The sequence below is a fragment of the Lepisma saccharinum genome, chromosome 7, assembly GCF_977018435.1.
Source record: "Lepisma saccharinum chromosome 7, izLepSacc3.1, whole genome shotgun sequence".
Lineage (NCBI taxonomy): Eukaryota > Metazoa > Arthropoda > Insecta > Zygentoma > Lepismatidae > Lepisma > Lepisma saccharinum.
Window position 1 is genome coordinate 75,188,078 of NC_139235.1, and position 22,379 is coordinate 75,210,456.

At 38.6% G+C, this 22,379-nt stretch overlaps 1 protein-coding gene across 8 annotated transcripts in view; it reads right to left on the reverse strand.

Annotated features, from left to right (window-relative positions):
- Positions 1–22,379, reverse strand: part of l(2)k05819 (transmembrane protein 94-like protein l(2)k05819) — a 132,318-nt gene that overhangs the window by 31,582 nt on the left and 78,357 nt on the right. For 5 of the 8 annotated variants that reach the window (XM_083125451.1, XM_083125450.1, XM_083125452.1 and 2 more), the window contains 5 exons: positions 20,558–20,706; positions 15,593–15,730; positions 5,997–6,134; positions 4,356–4,551; positions 863–1,071 (listed from right to left, as the gene is read on the reverse strand). In XM_083125451.1, the coding sequence (XP_082981577.1) occupies positions 863–1,071; positions 4,356–4,551; positions 5,997–6,134; positions 15,593–15,730; positions 20,558–20,706 (830 nt within the window). The remainder of the gene's footprint in view (positions 1–862; positions 1,072–4,355; positions 4,552–5,996; positions 6,135–15,592; positions 15,731–20,557; positions 20,707–22,379) is intronic. The other 3 variants (XM_083125454.1, XM_083125453.1, XM_083125456.1) reach the window with 3 other exon arrangements.

Below are 22,379 nucleotides of genomic sequence, written 5' to 3' on the forward strand. Positions count from 1 at the left end.
TAATCTTACATAAAGTACGATTTGCTACATCAGATATTGACAATGATAAAATCAAATTACTGAGAAATATGTATTTCACTTCTGGGTAAAAAACAGGGACTAATAAGCATTCCAAAAATATTTCTTGCGACACTGGTACTAGGTGAAAACCAGGACACATTGACCACACATGGGCTCTTTCAACTTGGGGAATACGTTGAAGTCTTGTGGACTCATGTCTGGACTTTATGGCAGGTGAGTCAATACATACTACTCATAATTGCTCAGCAAATCGATCACAACCTTCCCCAGGTGCAGGCATGAAAATGAGTGGCCCATCCCGAAGCAAGCCAGATAGGTTTTTGTGCATTTTTCTGCGTAATTTTTGGATCCAGGCATGATAATATGCTGCTGTCACACTAGTTCAATATGAGACTATAAGCCATAATGATTCATTGGTGATAATAGGCAAAGGTCACAATTGCCTTTTGCCATTTGATTCACCTTTGCTTGTGCATGTTGAAATTTTTTTTGGTTGTGGGAATGATGAACTTCTCCACTCTTTTGCCTCTGTGACTTTGTGTTGGGTTTTTGCCATGTAAACTTTCCATTTTGGTGCATGGTCTTGGGTCTCTAACTGTCACAGTACCCGAGGTGCATGTAGATGTCATTGTTAACACTCATAACTTCCAGCTGGCTTACACTAGGGAATTAACAAGCACGCATGATGCTTTCACAAACCTTCAACTGCAACTGGCGTAACTTTTACACTGACTGCATCATCCACTGTGTAGTGTTGCCACATTGTGCATAATTTATGGCATGACTCTCGTAATAAGGAATATGCTTTAAAAAATATGGGTCCTGACTGATTAAAGCTCACCTGGCATCAGCTTGCATGAAGATACCCATATTATCAGCATTAGCTGACGATCCCATGACACAAACAACCTCTCCATAGTCCTGCATTATCCGTAGCATTTCCCGTGTAGCAGTCGGGGTGCAATCAGTGAAGAGTGAAACAAGCAGTGGGACATTATCAATCTGTTCCAAATGGGGACGAATCTTTTCAATTCCTCTTGGAAGCTTGGCCTAGAAACGCAATAAATATTACCATGTAGGGTAAGAAATATTAATAAATCCAACAGAAGAAACTTACAAAACTAGTTTTTCCTACAGTGTTTTATGAAATTTTGTCTCCACATTTCCAAAACAACATTTATATGAAAGAACAAGTTTACAAAGCGATTTAGTTTTTGAAGAAGATTTCACACCAAAATGAAAAGCAACATGTGAGGATTTCACCAATCAGACTTGTACACATAGCCTGTCATATGACTACGGTGTGAGACATTGATGTTTATTGGCTCCTTCTCAAGTGACATGCACAGATAGGCTAATCGGGACTGGACCTACAGCGTAAAGTGGGATCCAAACCAGAATGTGCCTCTACTGGGCATCAAAACCAAGACCCACTGATAACAAGGTGAGTACTATGCCATTGGGTAGGCCCTGATGTGACACGTCACTTGTCACTTCGATGTGAAATCTCCCTAACACTACAAGTAGCACTAAATGCAGGTAATGTATTGTTAGAATCATTACAAAGATCACATACAGGGGAGTCAGAAAGGAAGTGATACGCAACACATGTTGCATGTCACCTATGGATTTCACCAATCAAATACAGGCTTATCCTTCTCTAGTGACATGCATCACTTGTTATTTCGATGTGAGATCTCGCTAACACAACAAGTAACCCTAAATGCAGGTCAACATATTTTAGAACCACGTACAGGATGAGTCGGACAGGTGGATGCACACTATACAGATTGGGAAAGGAATAGTGGCATTAGATAGATCACTTTACCAAGTAAATGCCATGTGACTGAATTATGTCTACAGTACCTACATCATCATCATCATCATCATCTCAGTGTAGCATAAAAAGTTACAGTTGCAGTATGAGTAACTGCTTACATATAGGGCTGAAAGGTTATGAGATTGACGGTATTTCAGTATCAGGTTGATGGCTTCAACCATTGGAAAATGGAGTGTATTATTATGTCTCACACATAATAATAATAATAATAAAGTTTATAATGAATAGGTCAACAAGATTGATATGTGTAGCAATAATAAAAAATAGGTGAATTAATATTATTATTATTATTATTATTATTATTACTACATGACCAGGTAAAAAGATGATAAAACAACAGAGATTTAAGAGTAAGATTACTAAAATTTGTCTGAAACAGCTGTTCTACCAAATAAATTAATATCATTGTTTAAATCAGATTATTCATGGAATACCAAAAAAGGTTGTTAGGTCCAACTGATGAAAAATAAAGTCCCTGTTCATCATTTTTATGTGTATTTTTATTAGCAGAGGTGTGCATAAATTATTGCAGGCATTGTAAACACAGTGTAATTTCTGCTGATGTATTTTGCTTATTTAATTTTTGATTTAGTATTTTTTTTCAGGGAGGGTAGGACCCCTGGACCCCAAACTCCTCTAAATATCAGTGGCTTATTCTGAAAATTTGACCTTTCTTACCGCAACAATTTTTATTTATTGCACATGCTTATGATATCCCCTCGTATATAAATGAACTAGATAAAATAGAAATAAAATACCATGCAAGTAAAAAAAAAAACTTCAAATTTTCTTGCAATTTCGATATTTTCCATAGAATTTGCCTTCTTACCTAAAATTAGACCTACATTTCCCTAACACAAAGGAAAATTTCCCGTAACGTAGTCAGAAACACCACCACTGCCAATCAGTGCACAGAAACAGAAAGGAATTAGCAGCGTTCTCCTGCCAACACTGTTTGCAGCTGTGGAACTGACCACGCAGGCTGGATTTAAAAAAAAAATAATAATAACAAATTGCCCACTTTGTGTTTGTGTTTGGCTCCATCCCCCTCACCCCAACCATCTAACCAGGAAGGAAACCCAGCCGTCAAAAGGATGTGGTCGTGAATGATCAGTGGCGCATGTAAACCAGTCGTTAAGTTCTTTAAATAATTTATTTAAATTCTGGTTTACAAGCTTGTTTTAATAGTATGCATAATACAAGGTGACGCAAAAGTCATCACCTGATTTTCTTAGCCTATAGCTTGGGTTTTAAATTAAACAAAGTAGGTTTTTTTGTGTTAAACGTTTATTTATACTTGTAAGTTTTGTGTCCTCAATTTTTAAAGATAATATCCAATAAATGACCACCATTTGAATTGTTGCAAATTTGGGCTCTTTTTATTGCATTTTCCATGGTGTTGGAAAGAATCTGCGGGGAAATGTTCTCAATTTCATGCTGAATATTGTCCTTTAGTTGCTGTAACGTCTCTGGCTTATTCACATAAACCAATGACTTCAAATATCCCCGAAGGAAGGTGTAGGCGCTGGACGATTGGGGAAATGTAGTCTAAATTCTCGTTGTGTCAAGAATACAAATAGATTATTTCCTAAAAATATTTTCACAATTTTTCCACGTTCTTGTGGGGTACACTTATTCATTTTCGCACACAACAAATTTTGTGAGTATCTTCTATTTAACTGACAAAACACTACTGATACAAACAACAAGATGTCAAAATAAAGGTCAGTTCAAATAGGATGATGACTTTTGCACCACCATTTATATCTTGAGATAAGAACCACGGTGGTCTAGTGAGTAGGGTGTCTGACTGCCACACAGGAGACTCAGCTTTGATTCCCAGGGTAGGTGACCTAAGGTCGGAATTTTGAGCCTTGTCCCTACATAAAGTGGCTCTTGGGCTCACCCAGCCTCAAATCAATGGGTACATGGGGGGGTAAAGGCAGCAGGAGCATGGTGATGATCACATCACCTCCAAAATTGCCAAGGCCCTACCCCTACATTTCCTAAATGTACCTTCATGGCACGGTGCTATGTGCACAGGGAACTTTACCTTATATATATATATATATATATATATATGTATTAAAACTAAGAGTGTAAAAATATAAAAATAAAAGCTAGCCTCCGTGGCATTGAATTCTTTTGATTATTAATTCAAGCCAACCTCCGTGGCAGTGAGTTTAGCACATCATCACTCATCCCCATCTTCGCAATTAGTGAAAGGTGGCATAAAAGCGAAGTAAAATAAACCAATTCAATCAATGTAAAAATATAACAAAAAAAAGTTGGTTTGCAGGTGGTAAAAGTGTTCACATGGAGAATACGCCACTGCTAAATACATATGCCCTTGGCTGCTTCCGTGGACCAGCATGCTAAGTAGTCATTTCATGATCTCCTCTCCGATGGTTCTGAGTTGAAGTCCCTGCCTGCTCTGCAAGTGCCACACACACACAATATATTAGACACCTTTGACAAAATTAGCAATACAAACCCTGTTAGACATGTCAAAATTGACAGGTGCACTCTGGTCTGTGCTGTCAGTCAAACAGCTAAGGGACTTCCACGTCTCCTGCTGGGTGTACAAATCCACACTCTGCACAAGAACACTGTCCTGACTAGCTGCTGCAGCAGTCCCTTTTGCCAACTGGCTTCCCTCTACGTGCGAAACATCTATCTCTTGAGCAGTCCTACAGATAAAAAAATATACCTTTTAAATGAAGAAAGTGAAAAGCACTGATAAATAAATAACTCTTTTACACTGACTGGTGGTGAAATTTAAAATAAATCAGGGGGTGAGGCAGATTAATTGGTATCAGCTGATGCAGGCATATCTGTGTATTGGTAAAACTACAGATAATTTGACTGGTATGATATCTATAAATAGCCTGTAAATCAGCACGAAATTCTGCCAGTTTGTTATTACTTTTATAAATATAAATGTATAATTTATTTGCCCTATTTTTTCAAAGGTGAATACTATTGCAATCAACTCGTTATAAACATAATTTAGTTAACGGGTCATTCATGTCCTTCATGGAACATTAGTTGAAGTGACTGCTTCCTAACATAATAAGCATACCACAAAATCATGTAGCAATTTAAGCTAAGAGATTACTGTTATTTTGATTAAATAAATACATAAGAGATTACTCTTATTTTGATTAAATAAATACATACCTGTAATGAATGTGCTCTTTAACAGTAACAGTTTTTTTTTTAAAAAAATCAGGCTTTTATTTCTTCCTCATTAAAACCATAAAGATAAAACAGGGTCGTTTTTATTGAGGGGTGGTGGAAAGAAGGGGAGACCAGGGTGGGATGTTACGGGGAGGCACCAAATATTCATCTCACCCAGGTGAGAATTTAATCTTGGGCCACTCCTGCAGGCAGGCACGCACTCTCTCTCTCACACACACACACACTGAGTCACCTTCCTCTGCACAAGAGCATGCAGGTATGTGTGTCACCACATCATAGAAATGTTGATATATCTACGAGAAAATACAGATTGGAAACTATGCATGGTATGATTTGATTCATTTGAAAATATAGCACATGCTGATTTTTATATTACTATTCATTCTATAGAAATCAAAACAAATTTTCCAGATCTTAAGTATTACATGTTCTTTACATAAAAGTATGCTGATTCTGGAAAATAATTGGTCTGTATGCGTGTCTAAATCATCTGGCACCCCTCAACAAAAAGGACCTTGAAAAGTAGTAAACAGATAAAGCTACTGATGTACATTGCAACATGCAACTCTGGAGGTAGGGTTCCACACATTCACAATCCCAGACATTTGTGTAGATATGATGAAATCAGCACCATGCTCCAGCTGCCTTTACTCCCCCAGGGTTGTCCCCAGCTATTATCGGAGGCAGGGTGAACCCAAGAGTTGCTCCATGCAGGGGCATTGCAGGTAAAATTCCCACTTGAAATTACCCACACCAGAAATCTAACCCGGGTCCTTTGAACAGTAGACAGCCACCCTACCAGTCCTTAAAAACTAGTAAGTAAAAATAAGAACAAACAGTGACACAATTTTAAGCACACCTAACCAATGCACTGAACAAATAAGCACAGTGTACAACATAAAAACATGAAGCATGCAAAGCACTCAACCCATACCTGTTAGCATTGTTTAACTCTGACACTGAATCGGTTGACGTTTCACCATTCCCTTCCTCAAATTTCACTTGAGAAAATTCAAGGTTAATTGCACTTGGAGCAGAAAAGCTTATAGCACGGGAGTTTCCCAAACTGTTGCTGGAAAATTGTAAAATAAGACATCACACAATGAGAGAGAGAAAAAAGGAAAAATGCATCATGTTAGAATGAAAGCAAGGCGATTCTCTGGAAAGTTTTTCTGTCACAGAAGAAGAGGCATGTCAAGTAGCACAGAGCACACTGAAAAAACTGACATCTCAGTTACATTCTATATCTTTTTCAATTTTGGTTATTTTACATTGATTTTCTACCTCTTGAGTTACTTGTGTCAGTGAAGAATAATGAAGAGATGAAATGGATGATAAGTAGAGCCATATATTTATTGTGAATAAAAAAGATGAAGATTTTGGTACAAAACTTGCCATATTTCAGGATCAAAAGTGGTATATAAAATTAAAGACCCACGGAGAAAAACGATGAATGTCGATTTTTCGCCCATTTTGAGATCGCAGCGCCATCTGATAGCTCTGAATCTGTACTATAAGAATGAGAACGGCCTTGGTTGGGAAACGGTGAGAAGTGCCTGAAAAATGCATTATTATTTTTGGATATATATACACGTATATATGAATAGAAATACTTGTTTTTCATTTCCTGGCAAATCGTCTCGAATGAGCATTCATAGTTTTTCCCCCTGGCCCTTCAATTGCATTATAGTGTTAAAATGGAGAATAAAAACCTAAATTTGATTTAAAAACCATACTTATTACACAAAAATAACATTTCACTTCCAATAGCACATTTATATAGGAATCAGCATCCTCGATGGTGCAGGATGGTGGTAATCAAAGGGTCCCAGGTTCGATACCCAGTGCTTCAGATCCAGTGGCGGAGCGTGACCTTTCCAACAGTGTAAGCCTAGCATGACGAAGGCTATTTCCCGTTGTGCTTATTTTTGGGCTGACATGGTTAGTGATTTATCCACACACATCGACCCCCGCCCCCCCCCCCCAATTTTTTCAGAACACTTCCCTGGAATTTTTCACCAAATTAATAATTCTGGATATCTGATAATTAAGTCAGTGTTATTCCTATCACAATGAGTAACGTAACGATAAAAAATATGCAAAGTTAGATAAAATGAATAATAATAATAATAATAAACAAACGAAAACAGAGGAAACAGAAAAGTGCTGAATACTTTTTACAACCGCATAACCAAGTATCAGCTCCGTATCATGAATCGCAAAATCGGCGCACTTTATTTTTCGTTTCTGTTACTATGTCTGCTAAAGAAGGAAGGGGTGGGCCTACCTATATCCACAAGTTTCTTCTTGGCAGCAAAAACCTTGCTGGACAACGTAGTCTTCAACAAGTTCTCCACCCCACCGCACAATCACACTCATTTTATTCCATAATGCACTTCACTACTGTATTACACCACAGCACAGGGACGACAGTCCGCTTTTCAATAGATGGAATTCGCAAAAGCAATACCTCGAGACTTTAACAAACACACAGCAAGAAGGGGAAAACAAAAAGAAACCAGATCCAAAATCGGTTACTGCTCAAAGCAGTGACTGTGAGGGGAATATCCCTTTCGGATATAAATAAATTCCCTCTCTTGCCTTAAAATTCCCTATATTTAGTAAAAAAAAAATACAATATAAAATATAAAAGAAATGCTCACAAATTGTAGGGATATATCCAGAAATTTCTATCAAAGGACATGTAAGTGTTTTCTTAGGATAGTGTAAAAGCAAATCTAGCACCTAAAAGATCATAAACAGGCTTTTCGTACATTGTTCGAAGAGTGTTTGAATCACGGACTATGTAATTAATAATATTTGGTTCACATTTGACATGAAATTTGTAAAATTGGTTCAATCTTCAGTTTTCATTAACATTTATTTATTTATTTATTTACTTATTTATTTCACTTTTTAGCTCAATTATTACCAGCTGAGTTCATACATAAACGGAAAACAGAGTCTTAATATGTCTAATGTTTATGCTCTCCTACAAGCGAAAAACAGAAACAACAAGAATTTAGCACATCAATGTGTATCTAGTTTTCCCGTATCCCTCTCATTTCTAGGTTTCTCCTTTTTCCCCTTCCTGTTAGTTTTTTGCTTCAGAATTCCCTGTTCCTGGGAGAAAAAAAACCTCCTTGAAGCACCACCGGCTCAAATTTCCTTTACAGTCAACCATTCATACCCGACAACGCTGGAGCCCCTCCTCTTACAGGACCTGTCTCTCGCTGGCGCTTATTCAATGAAGCCAACCCAAGCATAATGGTGCTAAATCTCGCACAAGTTTAAAAAGTCGTTTGTAAGTTGGAGATATAAATAAAACAACAGGACCGCTTTTCGTTGTGGTTGAATTTTCTGAAACTTTTCACATAACGTGGAACCCATGTCGTTGGTTGAACCATTCAAATTTATATTTGTTTTTGTTATAAATTAATATTTATAATATGAAAATCCCAGAACAATTTAGTAGTATGTAGCATAATTTCGGAGTTTAAACGACACCATGGATGTCCAGAAGGGGCAAGGGGAGGAGGCACTTCCTGAAAAATGGATGTCAACCATTTTCACACATATAATTTCATTTCAGTCACATCAAATTGTTAATTATTGTAAGGGCGTTGCAGAAAAATGTTAACTTCAAATTGAATTAGTATATTTTGAGAAGGGAAATATACCTAGTTTACCCCAACCCCTCAAAAAATACTTTGCTTAATCGTCCCTGGTTGAAAGAAATACTGCGGACGTCCATGAACAACATTTTTTCTAAACATGAGGTTTGCAACGCTGCTGTAAGCCTCTGCCCGTAGGTTTACAATGCCTAGGGTTTCGACGCGCTCTTCTCCCTATATTCCTTTGTTCTTCTCCTTCCAGATACGGTGGGCGACGGTAGGCACTGCTCCTTAGCGGTCAGAAATTTGTAAGGCAACATTCAGACGGCTTACAACTTTCCCCAAGCAAAAGGCGGGAGTTCTCATGTGCCTTCTGGTGTGAAGTGTTGCAATCTAACAAACAGGATCTCGAAGACTGGTATCAGGCCGAGATGAACTTTGAAGTTTTTACGAATTTTGCCATATAATTACATACATTTTACTAGAATTAATAAAGTGTAAGCCCGGCTTACATGGACGCTCTGCGCCTGTTCAGATCCCACTTTAAACTGTAGGTCCAGTCCCAATTAGCCTTACTGTGCATAAAGTGGACTTAAACAGCAACTCAATCTCAATCAATATACGAGGGTAATTCGGAAAGTAACACTCGTGGTGGCGTGGCGCTAGTAGTAGTGGGCAGAGCGCAACCATTGTTACATCACGCAATCTGTGATTCAGTAAGCTTTGCTAGTGAGAGCATCATAGTGACGTGCGTGTGCTAGTTATAGCATCACAAAATGTGTGTTGCCATCGAAAATCCTGCCAAATGGTATGCGGAGTGATAATATTTCTTTTGGCAAAAAATCTGTCAACGGCAGACATTCATCATGAATTGTGTGCTGTATACGGCCCAAACATTATGGGTGAAGGTATTGTGTGTCAGTGTTCAGATTTTTCAAAGCAGGAAGAACAAACATTCATGATGAACGTAGGAGTGGTAGATCTTCTGTAGTGAGTGCTGATCTCGTCAAGAAAATTGACGACAAAGTTCCTGCGAACCGTCGATTCAAAATCTCGGAACTTTCTGAAAAATTTCCGAACATTTCTTGGACTGTGTTGTACAAGGTTGTCACCGGAAAATTAGACTATCGGAAGTTCTGTGCTCGGTGGGTCCTGAAAATTCTCACGGATTTCCACAAAACCAGTCAAATGGTCTCTACCTTAGACTTTCTTTCCCAATACAACATGGAAGGGAAAAGTTTTTGAAGAGAATAGTGACTGGTGAGGAGACTTGGATGGCGTATGCGAACACTGAGACAAAACAACAGTCAATGGCATGGGGTCATACCGGTTCTCCAAACAAGCCGAGGAAATCCCGTCAAACTTTGTCAGCAAGGAAGGTTATGGCCATCGTATTTTGGGATGCTAAGGGAATTTTGCTTGTTGAATTCATGGAATGTGGTATGACAATCACTTCTGATGTTTACTGTAACACTTTGCAGAAACTGAGAAGAGCCATTCAGAACAAACGTCACGGTCTGCTGACATCTGGGGTGTGTTCGTGCATGACAACGCTCGCCCTCACACTGCTCGGCGAAACAACAAGACCTTTTGCGCTAATGCCAATAGGATGTTTTTGATCATCTCCCGTACAGCCTGGACTTGGCTCCTTCTGATTTTCATCTGTTCACTCACATGAAGAAGTGGCTTGAGGCACAGCACTTCACTGACGATAAGGATCTTCAAAATGCTGCGACAGGTCGGTTGAATTCCCAGGCAGCCGAGTTTTATGCAGAAGGGATTGGTAAGTTGGTGAAACAGTATGACAAGTGCTTGAATTTACATGGCGACTATGTTGAAAAATAGAGAACAGCTGTACCTTTCAGAAGTAAAGTAAAAATTTGTTGTAGCACAATTCCATGCAGGTAAAACAGCGATAGCGAAAAAACAGGCGAGGCCGGGCCAGCTCGGTAGCTCAGTGGTTAGAGCAATGGCACGGTATGCCAGAGACCCAGGTTCGAGTCATGGTCGAGCCTGCATTTTTTGCTGAAAATTTATAAGTAAAAAATTGTTGTATCTATGTTGTTTTTTTATTTACAGTCAAACAGCGGTTACTTTCCAAATGACCCTCGTAGTTATCAGAGGATTACGTTTATTCCTGTGTAAAGGATTCCATTTTTGCTTCTCAAATATTTACAGTAGAATTAATCAATTTTCTGTGATTTGCATAATGCACAGGATAATTGAGACCTCAAAGACTTACAAAGAACACTCATGCCCAGGCTGATTCGAACCTGGGACCCCTGGCATCGTAGCATGCTGTGCCAACCACTCTGCCACAAAGATCGGCAATCTTGTAAGTGTGTTCTATTACTTTGCATGAATTCACTCCTCATGTTAAAAGCCTGAGATATCTCTTTCATTTTAAATTTTGAAGAAAAATTAAAATCCCCAAAAAATTTGCAGTGCATTGCACAAATCTCTGGACGATAGATACAGATTCCTCTTCGCAGTACCATATACTTTTTACATAAATATAATGAAAATGTAGGTTAGAATGGACTTCTGGCAAAGTGAGGTTTGATTTGATTTGATTTAGTTTATTTTACTTCGCGTTTTGTGCCTCTTGGCTAATTTGCGAAGATGGGGATGAGTGATGAAATGATGAAAGGACATTCACAAACAACCAAACCCGACCGGGATTTGAACCCGGGACCCTTGGCGTCGCAGTGCGATGTGCTAACCACTCGGCCACAGGGTCGGGAGCAAAGTGAGGTGTATTCATTTAAAACCATTCCTTGAAATGTGTCATTCGTGGATCCTTTATATTTTCTCTCTTTCTCTGTAACTATTTTGTACTGACAGTTAACCTTTAGAAGTCTTCCAATCGCCTTTATGGGTGTGTCTCTTGTCAAGGAAAAATGGGGGTGCAATCTAAGGTGTGAAGTAAACACTGCCTCTCCTGTACGAACATTGCCAAGGGTAATTCTACCACTGCATGTCTGTGTGTTTCTTGCCATACGAAATATCTTCATAAAATACTTCTTGAACCATGCTGCACATACAAAACAGTTGGATACCTGCAGTGTATCCAACTCATATTTGTTTCATCCTGTCGGCAGTGAAGTCAACAAAACAAATAGCTGATTGGCAAGTTGAAAAGTACAGCATGGGCGTACGCCCACTTGGGAGTGGTAGACAGAAAGGCTCCAATGAGAATAAAAAAGGTTCCTCACATTATGTGTTGCATTAGGTATGTCTGCTTGAAGACAACACAAAACAGCATGCTAAAAAAAAAAGACATTGGTTCCAAACACAATGGTAAAACAGATGAAAGTCACAGGGAAATATCAGGCAATGTCAGGGCTAGCTCGGTAGATCAGTTGGTAGAGCAATGCCATGGTATGTCCCATTCCCTGGTTTGAGTCCTGTTCGAGCCTGTAATTTTCGCTGAAATTTCTACTTTTGACTTCTTTCCACAATCATCACAAGAAAAGTGGTTGGAAGCTAGTGCAGCACCATCCCTACAAAGATATCCCTGTGCATGGAAAAGAAGCAAAGCAAAGGATTGGCAATATCAGATAGGCTAATCGTACACTTTAAAATGGGATCTGAACCACTATGCAATGTGTCTCCACCAAAGACTGAGGGTGTAAGAGGTAACGCATCGAGAAAGCACCCAAATGTAAAGCTCACTTCTATTATAAGGTGCCATCAAATGAAAGGGTCCTTTTCCATGTACAGAGTTTATTACTGACATTGACTACACATATTTGCCATATGAGGTAAGGCACTTATCCCACTTGGGTACCAACTGATGAATGCCTTGGTAGAAGAAGTCCTTGGGTTGTGAGGCAAACCATTCTGTCACTGCCACCTGCAGTCTGCATCCGATGCATAGTAGCATCCTCTGAGGTGTTTCTTCATTGGGCTGAAAATGTGGAAATCACATGGACTCAAGTCAGGACTGTAAGCAGGGTGGTTGAGCACTTCCCAACCGAAGGAATTCAACAGGTCCTGTGTTTGAATGGCGACATGGGGACGAGCATTATCGTGGAGTAAAATGATGCCTGTGCTGAGCTTGCCGGGTCGCTTATGCTTTATTGCTGTCTGCAGACGACACAGTGTTTCATAGTACGTGTTGGCATTAGGTGTGTCCTTTTGCAAGGAACTCCACTAGCAGGGGACTACGGTCATCGAAGAATACGGTCACCATGATCTTGCTGGCTGATGTTGTTGCCCGACATTTCTCAGCTCAGCCCGGTGGGTGCTGAAACAACTGATGCCTGAACACAAAGGAAAATGCATGGGCATGGTGCTGACACTCCTGCAGGGTTATCATGATGATGAGATTTTCTCAACTGGATCATCACAGGGGATGAAACGTGGGTTGCATACAGCACCCCAGAAAGCAAGCAGTAGTTCATGCATTGGCGTCACAGTGGATCTCCATGCAGGACGAAGTTCAAACAGACTGTGTTGATGCGAAAAGTGATGTGTAATGGTGTTCTGGGACAGACAAGGCATTCTGCTCATCAAGTTTCTGCCCAGAAGTGAGACTGTGAACGCTAACCGTTACTGTGAAACATTGGGGACATTGCGACGAGCCATTCAGAATAAGCGACGCGGTAAGCTCAGTGCCGGGGTGATCTTACTACATGACAATGCGAAGCCGCATATGGCTAGGTGCACTGCAGCCCTTCTGGACAGCTTCGGTTGGGAGGTGTTCCATCATCCATCCTTCATCCCGGATCTCGCTCCCAGTGATTACCACCTGTACTTGCACCTGAAAAAGTTCTTGTCCAATCAACATTTTCACAGTGACGAAGAGGTTCAGATGGCTGTCAGAGTGGTTCAGTGCCCAGGCAGCAAACTTCTACCACGCAGGTATACAGAAGTTGGTCCCACGCTATGACAAGTGCTTGATTCCGGCAGGAATTATGTTGACAAGTAACTGGACAAGTGCTGTATCTATGGCAATAAATCATTGAATGAAATAATGTTTTCTTTTTATGCACGAGCCCAGGGAAACTTACTTTCTGGATGCACCTAATATCTTCACTGCTAATGTGAGAAATTTTCTATACTGGAATAACTAACATTTTGATGTTTATATCAATTCTTTCTCACTTCCTCACACTACCATGCATTTCAGTTAATTTATTATTAATAATACAAATGTAATATGATATTTAAAAGTTTACCATCTCCTGAAAGATGACTTTTTACACTAGAGGAAGAATAATGTACAAATAACAGTGCCAAAAACAAGACAAATCATAAACACTAACACAGTACGTACTATGTACACAGTTCCCATTGAACACATAACAGGAACTTTTCCAATACTTCATAATTATCATTTCTCATCTATTTATAATGATGGTTGAAGAGGTGTTTTAAGTCCACTATATGCACAGTATGGCTAATCAGGACTGGACCTACAGTTTAAAGTGGGATCCGAACCACTATGTGCCTCCAGCGGGTATCGAACCCAGGACCCCTTGATTACAAGGCGATGACGCTACCACTGCACCATCGTATTTATAATGATCATTGAAACCATAATTGTCAAGCAAGTGTACCACAGATATATGCCTCACATTTCCCCATTGCACAAAAGAAAACTTTTGGAAGTACATGCACTTTATAACAATAAAAGCAGAGTACCTTCACTAAAATCACAGGATAATAATTTAACCAATTTGCTTGTGCAGACATGTATGATTCAGTTTTCACCCTCATTTCATCGGATGTGTTGCTAGCATGCAGAAGTTGCTATTTGAGCCTCTATTCCTGATATTCACAACGAGGTGGCAAATGAGTACATGTCACTCAGAAACAAACCAATCAAAAGCATCATGACATGCTGCACAAACTTGAATTTGATTGTTGAATCCTCAAGCGACATTTGATACATTTAGCTTGTTGCTTCAATGTGAAATCTCTCTAAGGCTGCAGGCAAAGAACTGAGCACATTTTAATGCCAAGTTCTGGTACATTGATACAGTATAGTTCCAATGGAAAATTTACATAATAATATAAATACTTTGAACTGCTTTGCACTGTTATAATTTTAAAGTATTGGTATCGACTCAGCCGTAATTGCAATTAAAAAAAAAAACACATTGAATTACCCAGGTACAGTGTGTCCAAGAAGTTCCCATAACCCTAGATATATATATATATATAACATATTTATTTATTATGACATGTATTTATCTATTTCGATTATAACATAATTGCGAGCGAACAAAATCAACATCAAGTTACCATGACAACATAAAATATGAAAATTATGGCTATTCAGCCCATTAAACTTTCTAATAATATTCAACACCTAAAGTCATAAACGTTCTAGGGCTTGTTATTCAACAGGTTGAGTTTGTTCACTACCAATTGTCATGTGAGTGTAAAGCGAAAGTGTTCCACATTCTGACCCTGCGGTCTAAGGCATCATGCTTTGAGCTCCGACTACGAGATGTGTGAAGGTTCGAGTCTCCTGGGGAAAGCGTAACAACTTTTCTGAGATTTCGGCCTGTCTATGGGCTGGTGGCCACCAACTATTGTGAGTAAATTGGGAAGCATAACCCAGTCATGGAAGCCTACAACAACATTGATTTCCCCCCTCAGCAGGTGGAAGGTAGGCCTTGGCCTTCATAGACTGTTATGCCACTGGTTATTATAAAGCGAATGTAAAGAATACTGGCCAGTTTTCAACAATCACAACATGATACATGCAAGTAGATGTAAAGGGACTTCTCAGATATACCGTACAATCACAACAAATAGTAACAAATCTGCACTCTGTTGGTTGTGGTAAAAACAAAAATTGTAACAGCATATCTCTATAAAACAGTAAAGTGCATGTTTGTTAACTTCCATACAAACTCCACATGACCCAATCATTAACATTAAATTACATGTAGTTACCTACCGTCTCCTCAGAAGATGAGCACGTTCTTCTACAGTGTGTTCTTCTGTTGCATACTTTGGGAGGCTAGGATGAGAGGCATGTACTGCATTTTGAGATGTGGCGGGGGCATGCCAAGTGGCTGACGTACCACTTTCTGATCTGGCAATTAACAACAGCAAAGACATACAAGGTTGTATCAGCGACTACAAAATATCAAGATGAATCAGAGCAGAAAGACAGTGATTTTTTTTTTTAATAAAAGGAAATGTAAGTCAGAAAGGACAAAAAACAGGTGTGCCTCTTCATAAGAATTTTTATGCATTGCACAGTGCAGAGAAATATCTACCATGGCCCATTTTATTTTCTAGGAGTAGATAGTTTGCATGTTGAACTTTGCAACTTCAGGCTAGAATACGTGCATTGGCTCCACACAGTGGCAGCAATTGGGTTCCAAAACTGGGGGGAGGGGGCAAAGACAGTATATTTCCCTTTGTAGATAAGGTTTAGCATAGTACAGGGGCAAAAGTGGCAAAAATGAAGGGGGTGGCACTGCCCCCCTTGCCCCACACATTCTCGTTCTCAGCTATAGTGAAAGTTACATGATCTGTCACACTCTAGCTGCCAACCCCACTGCACTGCTTTTCACGAGAAGCTAGGTTTGAGTTTCAGTTTGTTATTAGGTTTGAGTTTCAGTTTGTTATTAAGTCCATTGGTATGAGTTTCAGTTTGTTTTTTAAGTCCACTGGTTTAAGATTCAGTTTGTTTTTAAGTCCACTGGTTTGAGTTTCAGTTTGTTTTTAAGTCCACTGGTTTGAGTTTCAGTTTGTTTTTGAGTCCACTGGTTTGAGTTTCAGTTTGTTTTTAAGTCCACTGGTTTGAGTTTCAGTTTGTTTTTAAGTCCACTGGTTTGAGTTTCAGTTTGTTTTTAAGTCCACTGGTTTGAGTTTCAGTTTGTTTTAAAGTCCAATGGTTTGAGTTTCGGTTTGTTTTTACGTCCACTTTATGAGTAGACAAACTGATCGCAGGTACATCTACATTTTAAAGTGTGATCCGAACCACTATGTGCTTCCACCGAGTATAGAACCATAGACCCCTTGATTACCAGGTGACGGTACTAGCATTGTGCCACCAGGGAAGTCTGGATAAAATTGTAAGTGGACAGCACCCTGATGATTGTGGAGATAAAATTTAGCATGGTTCAGCACATTAATATTTTAAGCACTTTGCAGTAATAACAAGTTATGGAGAACATCTTATGATCTTATCTATTAAAAACAATTTAAAATAAAATACTATGGATCCTGCTTTAGGAATATAAGTAGATATGATTATAACTTTACAAAACCAATATATCTATAAATAGCCTGTAATTTTGTGCACATTCCTGCCATTTGATATTGCTTTAATAAAGGTATAATTTACATTCCCTGGATTTGCAAAGTAATTTTTACAATACACTGCAGCCTGCTCAGTGTCTGAGCACATGAAGTAGTTCACTTTTCATCTTGCCACTGAAGTTTGTATTAGCCAAAAGTGACTCTAAAAAACAAAGTCACAAATGCAGAACCCATTGCATTCACCTAGGTGCATGCATTAATATTGGAAGTGAATTAACCATTCTAGGTTTTCACAGAATGTTTGCCACTTAATATCAAGTTGGTAGAATTTTGGTTATTGGTACAGGCCAAAATTTCAATTTGGTCCATCCCCATAAAATGCATATGAAAAGGCACAATTATTTGAGACATCACAATGGTTATTCACGAAGTTTATTAAGTAAAATCAATATTAGAGTGTGCAAGAAAAACACAGTAACACAATACTTTAAGAGATTTCATGGTGGAACCATTCAGGAGATGGTCTTACTTACAGAAATGGCATTTTACATGAGTATCACAGGCATTGGCATGTCCAGGATCTTTGAAAGAGGGCAAGGTGGGGGTGGTTGGTATACTTTTTCTGGTATTCAGCCTTAATTTTCCCATCTTTTCCTGCCTTTGGTTTTTTTAGGAGTGTTGACCCCCACCAACCCCCTTTGGGCACACCATTGATCAAAATGCCAAAAAATTGAGTAAATACTGAATAATTACTGACCATATTAATAACAGCATATCAATAAATATATATGTATATATTATCTGGCACACACCACTACCATCGACAGTTATGGCACACCTATTTATTCAAGCTATAATTTTTACAAAGATAACACATGTTTTCATTATTGTTTATTGTACACCCCTGTTCAGATAAAGTGGCACATGCTTCACTGATCAACCCTATAAAGAGTGTCACTTTATGTGAACAGGAGTGTACTACATGTTTCCATTTTGTGCTAAAAGTTAACAAAACTGTAAACAAAGGTAACCTAAAGTAGTGAATAATATAGGAACCAGATAATTAAAAACCTCCTTCAAACCAGAATATATAAACTTTCCAGCAATTATGGAGAGTCTGTGCACAAGAAAAGTTTTCATAACTATGTTACTTTGTCAGTACACAATTAGTTACTACTGGCTTAGGAAAATTATTTGGCTTTAAATGAACTACAAAAAAAAATCTGTCATGTTTCTGGAAAGTTGCTATGTATCCCCCAAAATGCGATTGCAATAACAAAATACTGATTTTTATTTACTAATCTTTTACAAACTGACAAATTACAGATCAAGATGATAAAACTGACTATTACTGGCATTACTGACCATTTTCCACCCCTGGCATCACAATTGATCATGTCGGTAATATATTAAATATATTTGTTGTAGGGTGCAGTAAATGCAGTGTAGTTTATGTATTGTGTAGGTAAAGTTTCACACTTTTATATCAAATTTATTTGGTCCTTTTAATTTGAAAGGAAAACTGTTTCAATTAACACAGGTTCAAAAACCATCTCCTGAATGATATAAATTATCACTGGCAAGTACACACATGGCTACAAGCTACTATGATTGATTATATATGCAAACTACACATATTGATATTAGTGTGCTTAGGAACTTAACAAACAGCAGGGAAAGAAAATAACACGCTGTTATTCAAGCAATCTAAAGGTTAAGTTTTCGAATAATACAAACTGGAAGCTGTTTGATTAGTAGTTAGCAAAACTATCTTAAATAGTTGTTACTAGGAAATGTATACATACCAATTATACATACAAAAAATAATGCAAGACCTCACAAATACATGTTTTTTACTTTAGACTTTGCAATATTTCAGTTTGGCTTTCTTACAGTGCCCGAGCCTCGTTATAGTTGTTGCAATAGTTGTTACTGATTCCTGCTTCTTCTCCTCTTAGCCTGAATAATATAAGAATAGTACTTTTTTTCAACAATAGATGGCAGTGTCGGATTTGTCGTCATATGTTTGGCATTTTGTTTTCCAGTGAGAAACACATAGTTCTCCCATGTGCCATGGAGGCACGTACAAAGATTGTGGAGGTCCACACATTCTCGATCTTCGCCGCAGTATGGGTAATGTGAACAGCACCATGCTCCCGATATCTTTACAAGCCTCAGGTGCACATCGACAAGAGGCTGGGTGAGCTCCAAAGCTGCTTATACAGGGACATTGAGGGAGCTTTCAGACCAAAGTGACAACTGGCATGGTACCCCTTCAGTTTAAAGGAAAACATTCACAGTGCATGCAAACACAACAGATCAAAGTGACACGGTGTACCGAATAACGACCAACTCCGAGCGACATGCAAGTGACACGAGACACTTGCAGCTTGTCGTGTCTCTTCAGTTAGAAATGTTGCATTGATTACTGAGGGGTTCTCTTAAAAGTGACATGTGTCATTTGTTGCTTGTCATGTGCTGCTTTGGTCTGAAAGCTCCCTAACAGAAGAATTCCCACCTAGGAATAGAACACAGATTTCCTCAGATACCCTACTGCAGCTCAAATTCCAAGTGGGGACCTTTATATTTTGGAGTTGACTGAGCACCATGAGGCATTATATGAAAATCTGCTTGGCATGCCCTTGACCCCAAAGGGACTGTCATCCCACAGAATTTGGTTTCCTGTAGGGTTGAGCATATATCGATTTTTATGTATTGGTATAGGTCGATACCAATGGCATCGGTATCATACAGTTTAATCGCTGATATCAGCCTATATTTTTCCTGAGTCCACAGAAATGGCATTTACTACTTTTGTGGAGTCCAAATATCCTGGAAATTATGCAAAATTCAGAAGTTTAATTATCTTTCAGATTTTAAGAAGATTCTCACGCCATGTGCAGAAATCATATTTCTTACCTTACAAATCGTCTGGAAGTCAGAAAAATAAAAAGTAACACAGAACAAACATATTGCACACCAAAACAATATTTCGAATGACATTTGTGCATTATCACTAATGGAGGCTACTTTAACCTGATGATGCAGAAATATCAAGGAAAACATGGTTTTAGTGTGTGATGTGTTTGTATAGTGTTTGTTTTTAACTTGTCGACTGTTATATGATTTGTAAGGTAAGAAATATCTTACATCGTGAGAAGAATTGGATTTTGCGATTATGTGATTATTTCATGTGCAATTATGGATATTTTAAAACAAAACTCTGGTAGATTGTGATGGTATGGTTCCAATGAAAAATTGCATATATTAAAATTTATAAATAATTGAAACTACTTTGAATTATTACAATTTTCACATATCAGTATCAGTTCACAGTTGTATGTATCACCTCGGTTCTATCTTTTGGATATCTGTATTGTCACCAGTACTGTATTTAGACCTCCTGTATATGCACAGAATTCATAGTGTGTTTGCTTTGTATGTATAACAACCTCGATTATTCTCTGTATATTATTGGCTTTTTTTTCCATCCAAACTAACCTCCAAATAAAATCAACTCATTAAAATTAACCCATTATTCATAAGGATGCCCAATTAGGACTTGTGAATAACTGAAAAAAGTACTTGTCATGTGGCATGCAAAAAATGGCAGCATTTGTAACAATATATATTGCAGAAGATATCTCACCTTGTACGCTCACTGAGAAGGGATATGTGACAATTCCATCCACTTTCCAAACCCATCTTTTCGGAGAACACTCTGGATCTCAGCTCATTCTCCTTACTAAAATGGACAAAACGAATACATGCTCTTTCCAGCTGATCTATCAATTGGACCTGTTTAAAATAAAATAACATAAAAATCATAGCTAGAGATAGGCAGTTTTCTTAAGAAAAAAAGTGTAAAATAAAATTTAATAAACAGGGTGTCAACAATAAATATCACCAATAAACTTTCAGTGTGCAGAGCAGTGTTTTTCAACCGCTGAGCCTCAGCCTGGTACCGGGCTCTGATATCAATTATACTGGGCCCTGAAGAGGTTCTGCTAAAAGTGGTTGATAAATAACATAATGCCAATTTCATATTTGAGTTGTGAGTATCTGTTTTTTAAGTCCACTTTATGCAGAAATAGACTACTCAAGACTGGACCTACAGTTTAAAGTGGGATCCGCACCACAACGTGCCTCCACTGGGTATTGAACCCAGGATCACCTGATTACAAGGAGACAATATTACCACTGCACCATCCATATTTTTATATTTGTCAACAGGTCTAGACATAATTGAACTATTACTCTTTATGATTATTCCAGAATTTATATATCAATATTTAATTCATTATATTAATTCATGGATAAAATTATAAAAATGGGAAAGGTATTTACAAGGAAAATTCTTAAGATTGGGGCATCGACTTTTTAAAAAAGAATTTACCAGGCCACGGTCTCATGAAGGCTGAGAACCACTGGTGTAGAGGGAGACACGACAAACAATTTTACTTGAGTTAGTTTTGCTCATTGAAGTCTTGTCTAAGCACTCCAGCCCTCAATTGTTTGGTTTGATTTATTTTATTTTACTTTGCTTTTCTGCCACTTATCTGTATTTGCTATGTATTTTCTATTACACAATTGCACATAAGAATGCATTTTTAAAATAAATGTGGAACAAATAATAACAAATGACATAAAGATCTGAATCATGAAATGTCTATAAAAAGGAGGGGGGGAGAACAAGAAGAGTGATTCCTATTTTTATATGTGTGCATATACTCTCTTACACACACACACACACACACACACACACACACACACACACACACACACACACACACACACACACACACACACACACACACACACACACACACACACACACACACACACACACACACACACACACACACACACACACACACACACACACACACACACACACACACACACACACACACACACACACACACACACACACACACACACACACACACACACACACACACACACACACACACACACACACACACACACACACACACACACACACACACACACACACACACACACACACACACACACACACACACACACACACACACACACACACACACACACACACACACACACACACACACACACACACACACACACACACACACACACACACACACACACACACACACACACACACACACACACACACACACACACACACACACACACACACACACACACACACACACACACACACACACACACACACACACACACACACACACACACACACACACACACACACACACACACACACACACACACACACACACACACACACACACACACACACACACACGAGCACGTTTTTTGCAGAACTCCCCTTACCCTCGACAGCATGCTGCACTCGAATCTACAATATGAGGAGACAGGTGGTATACAGTCACAAAAAAAGGAAAAGCCAGGTAACCATGACTTTCTCACATACTGATCCAGTGCAGGCTTAAACTTAAACATAA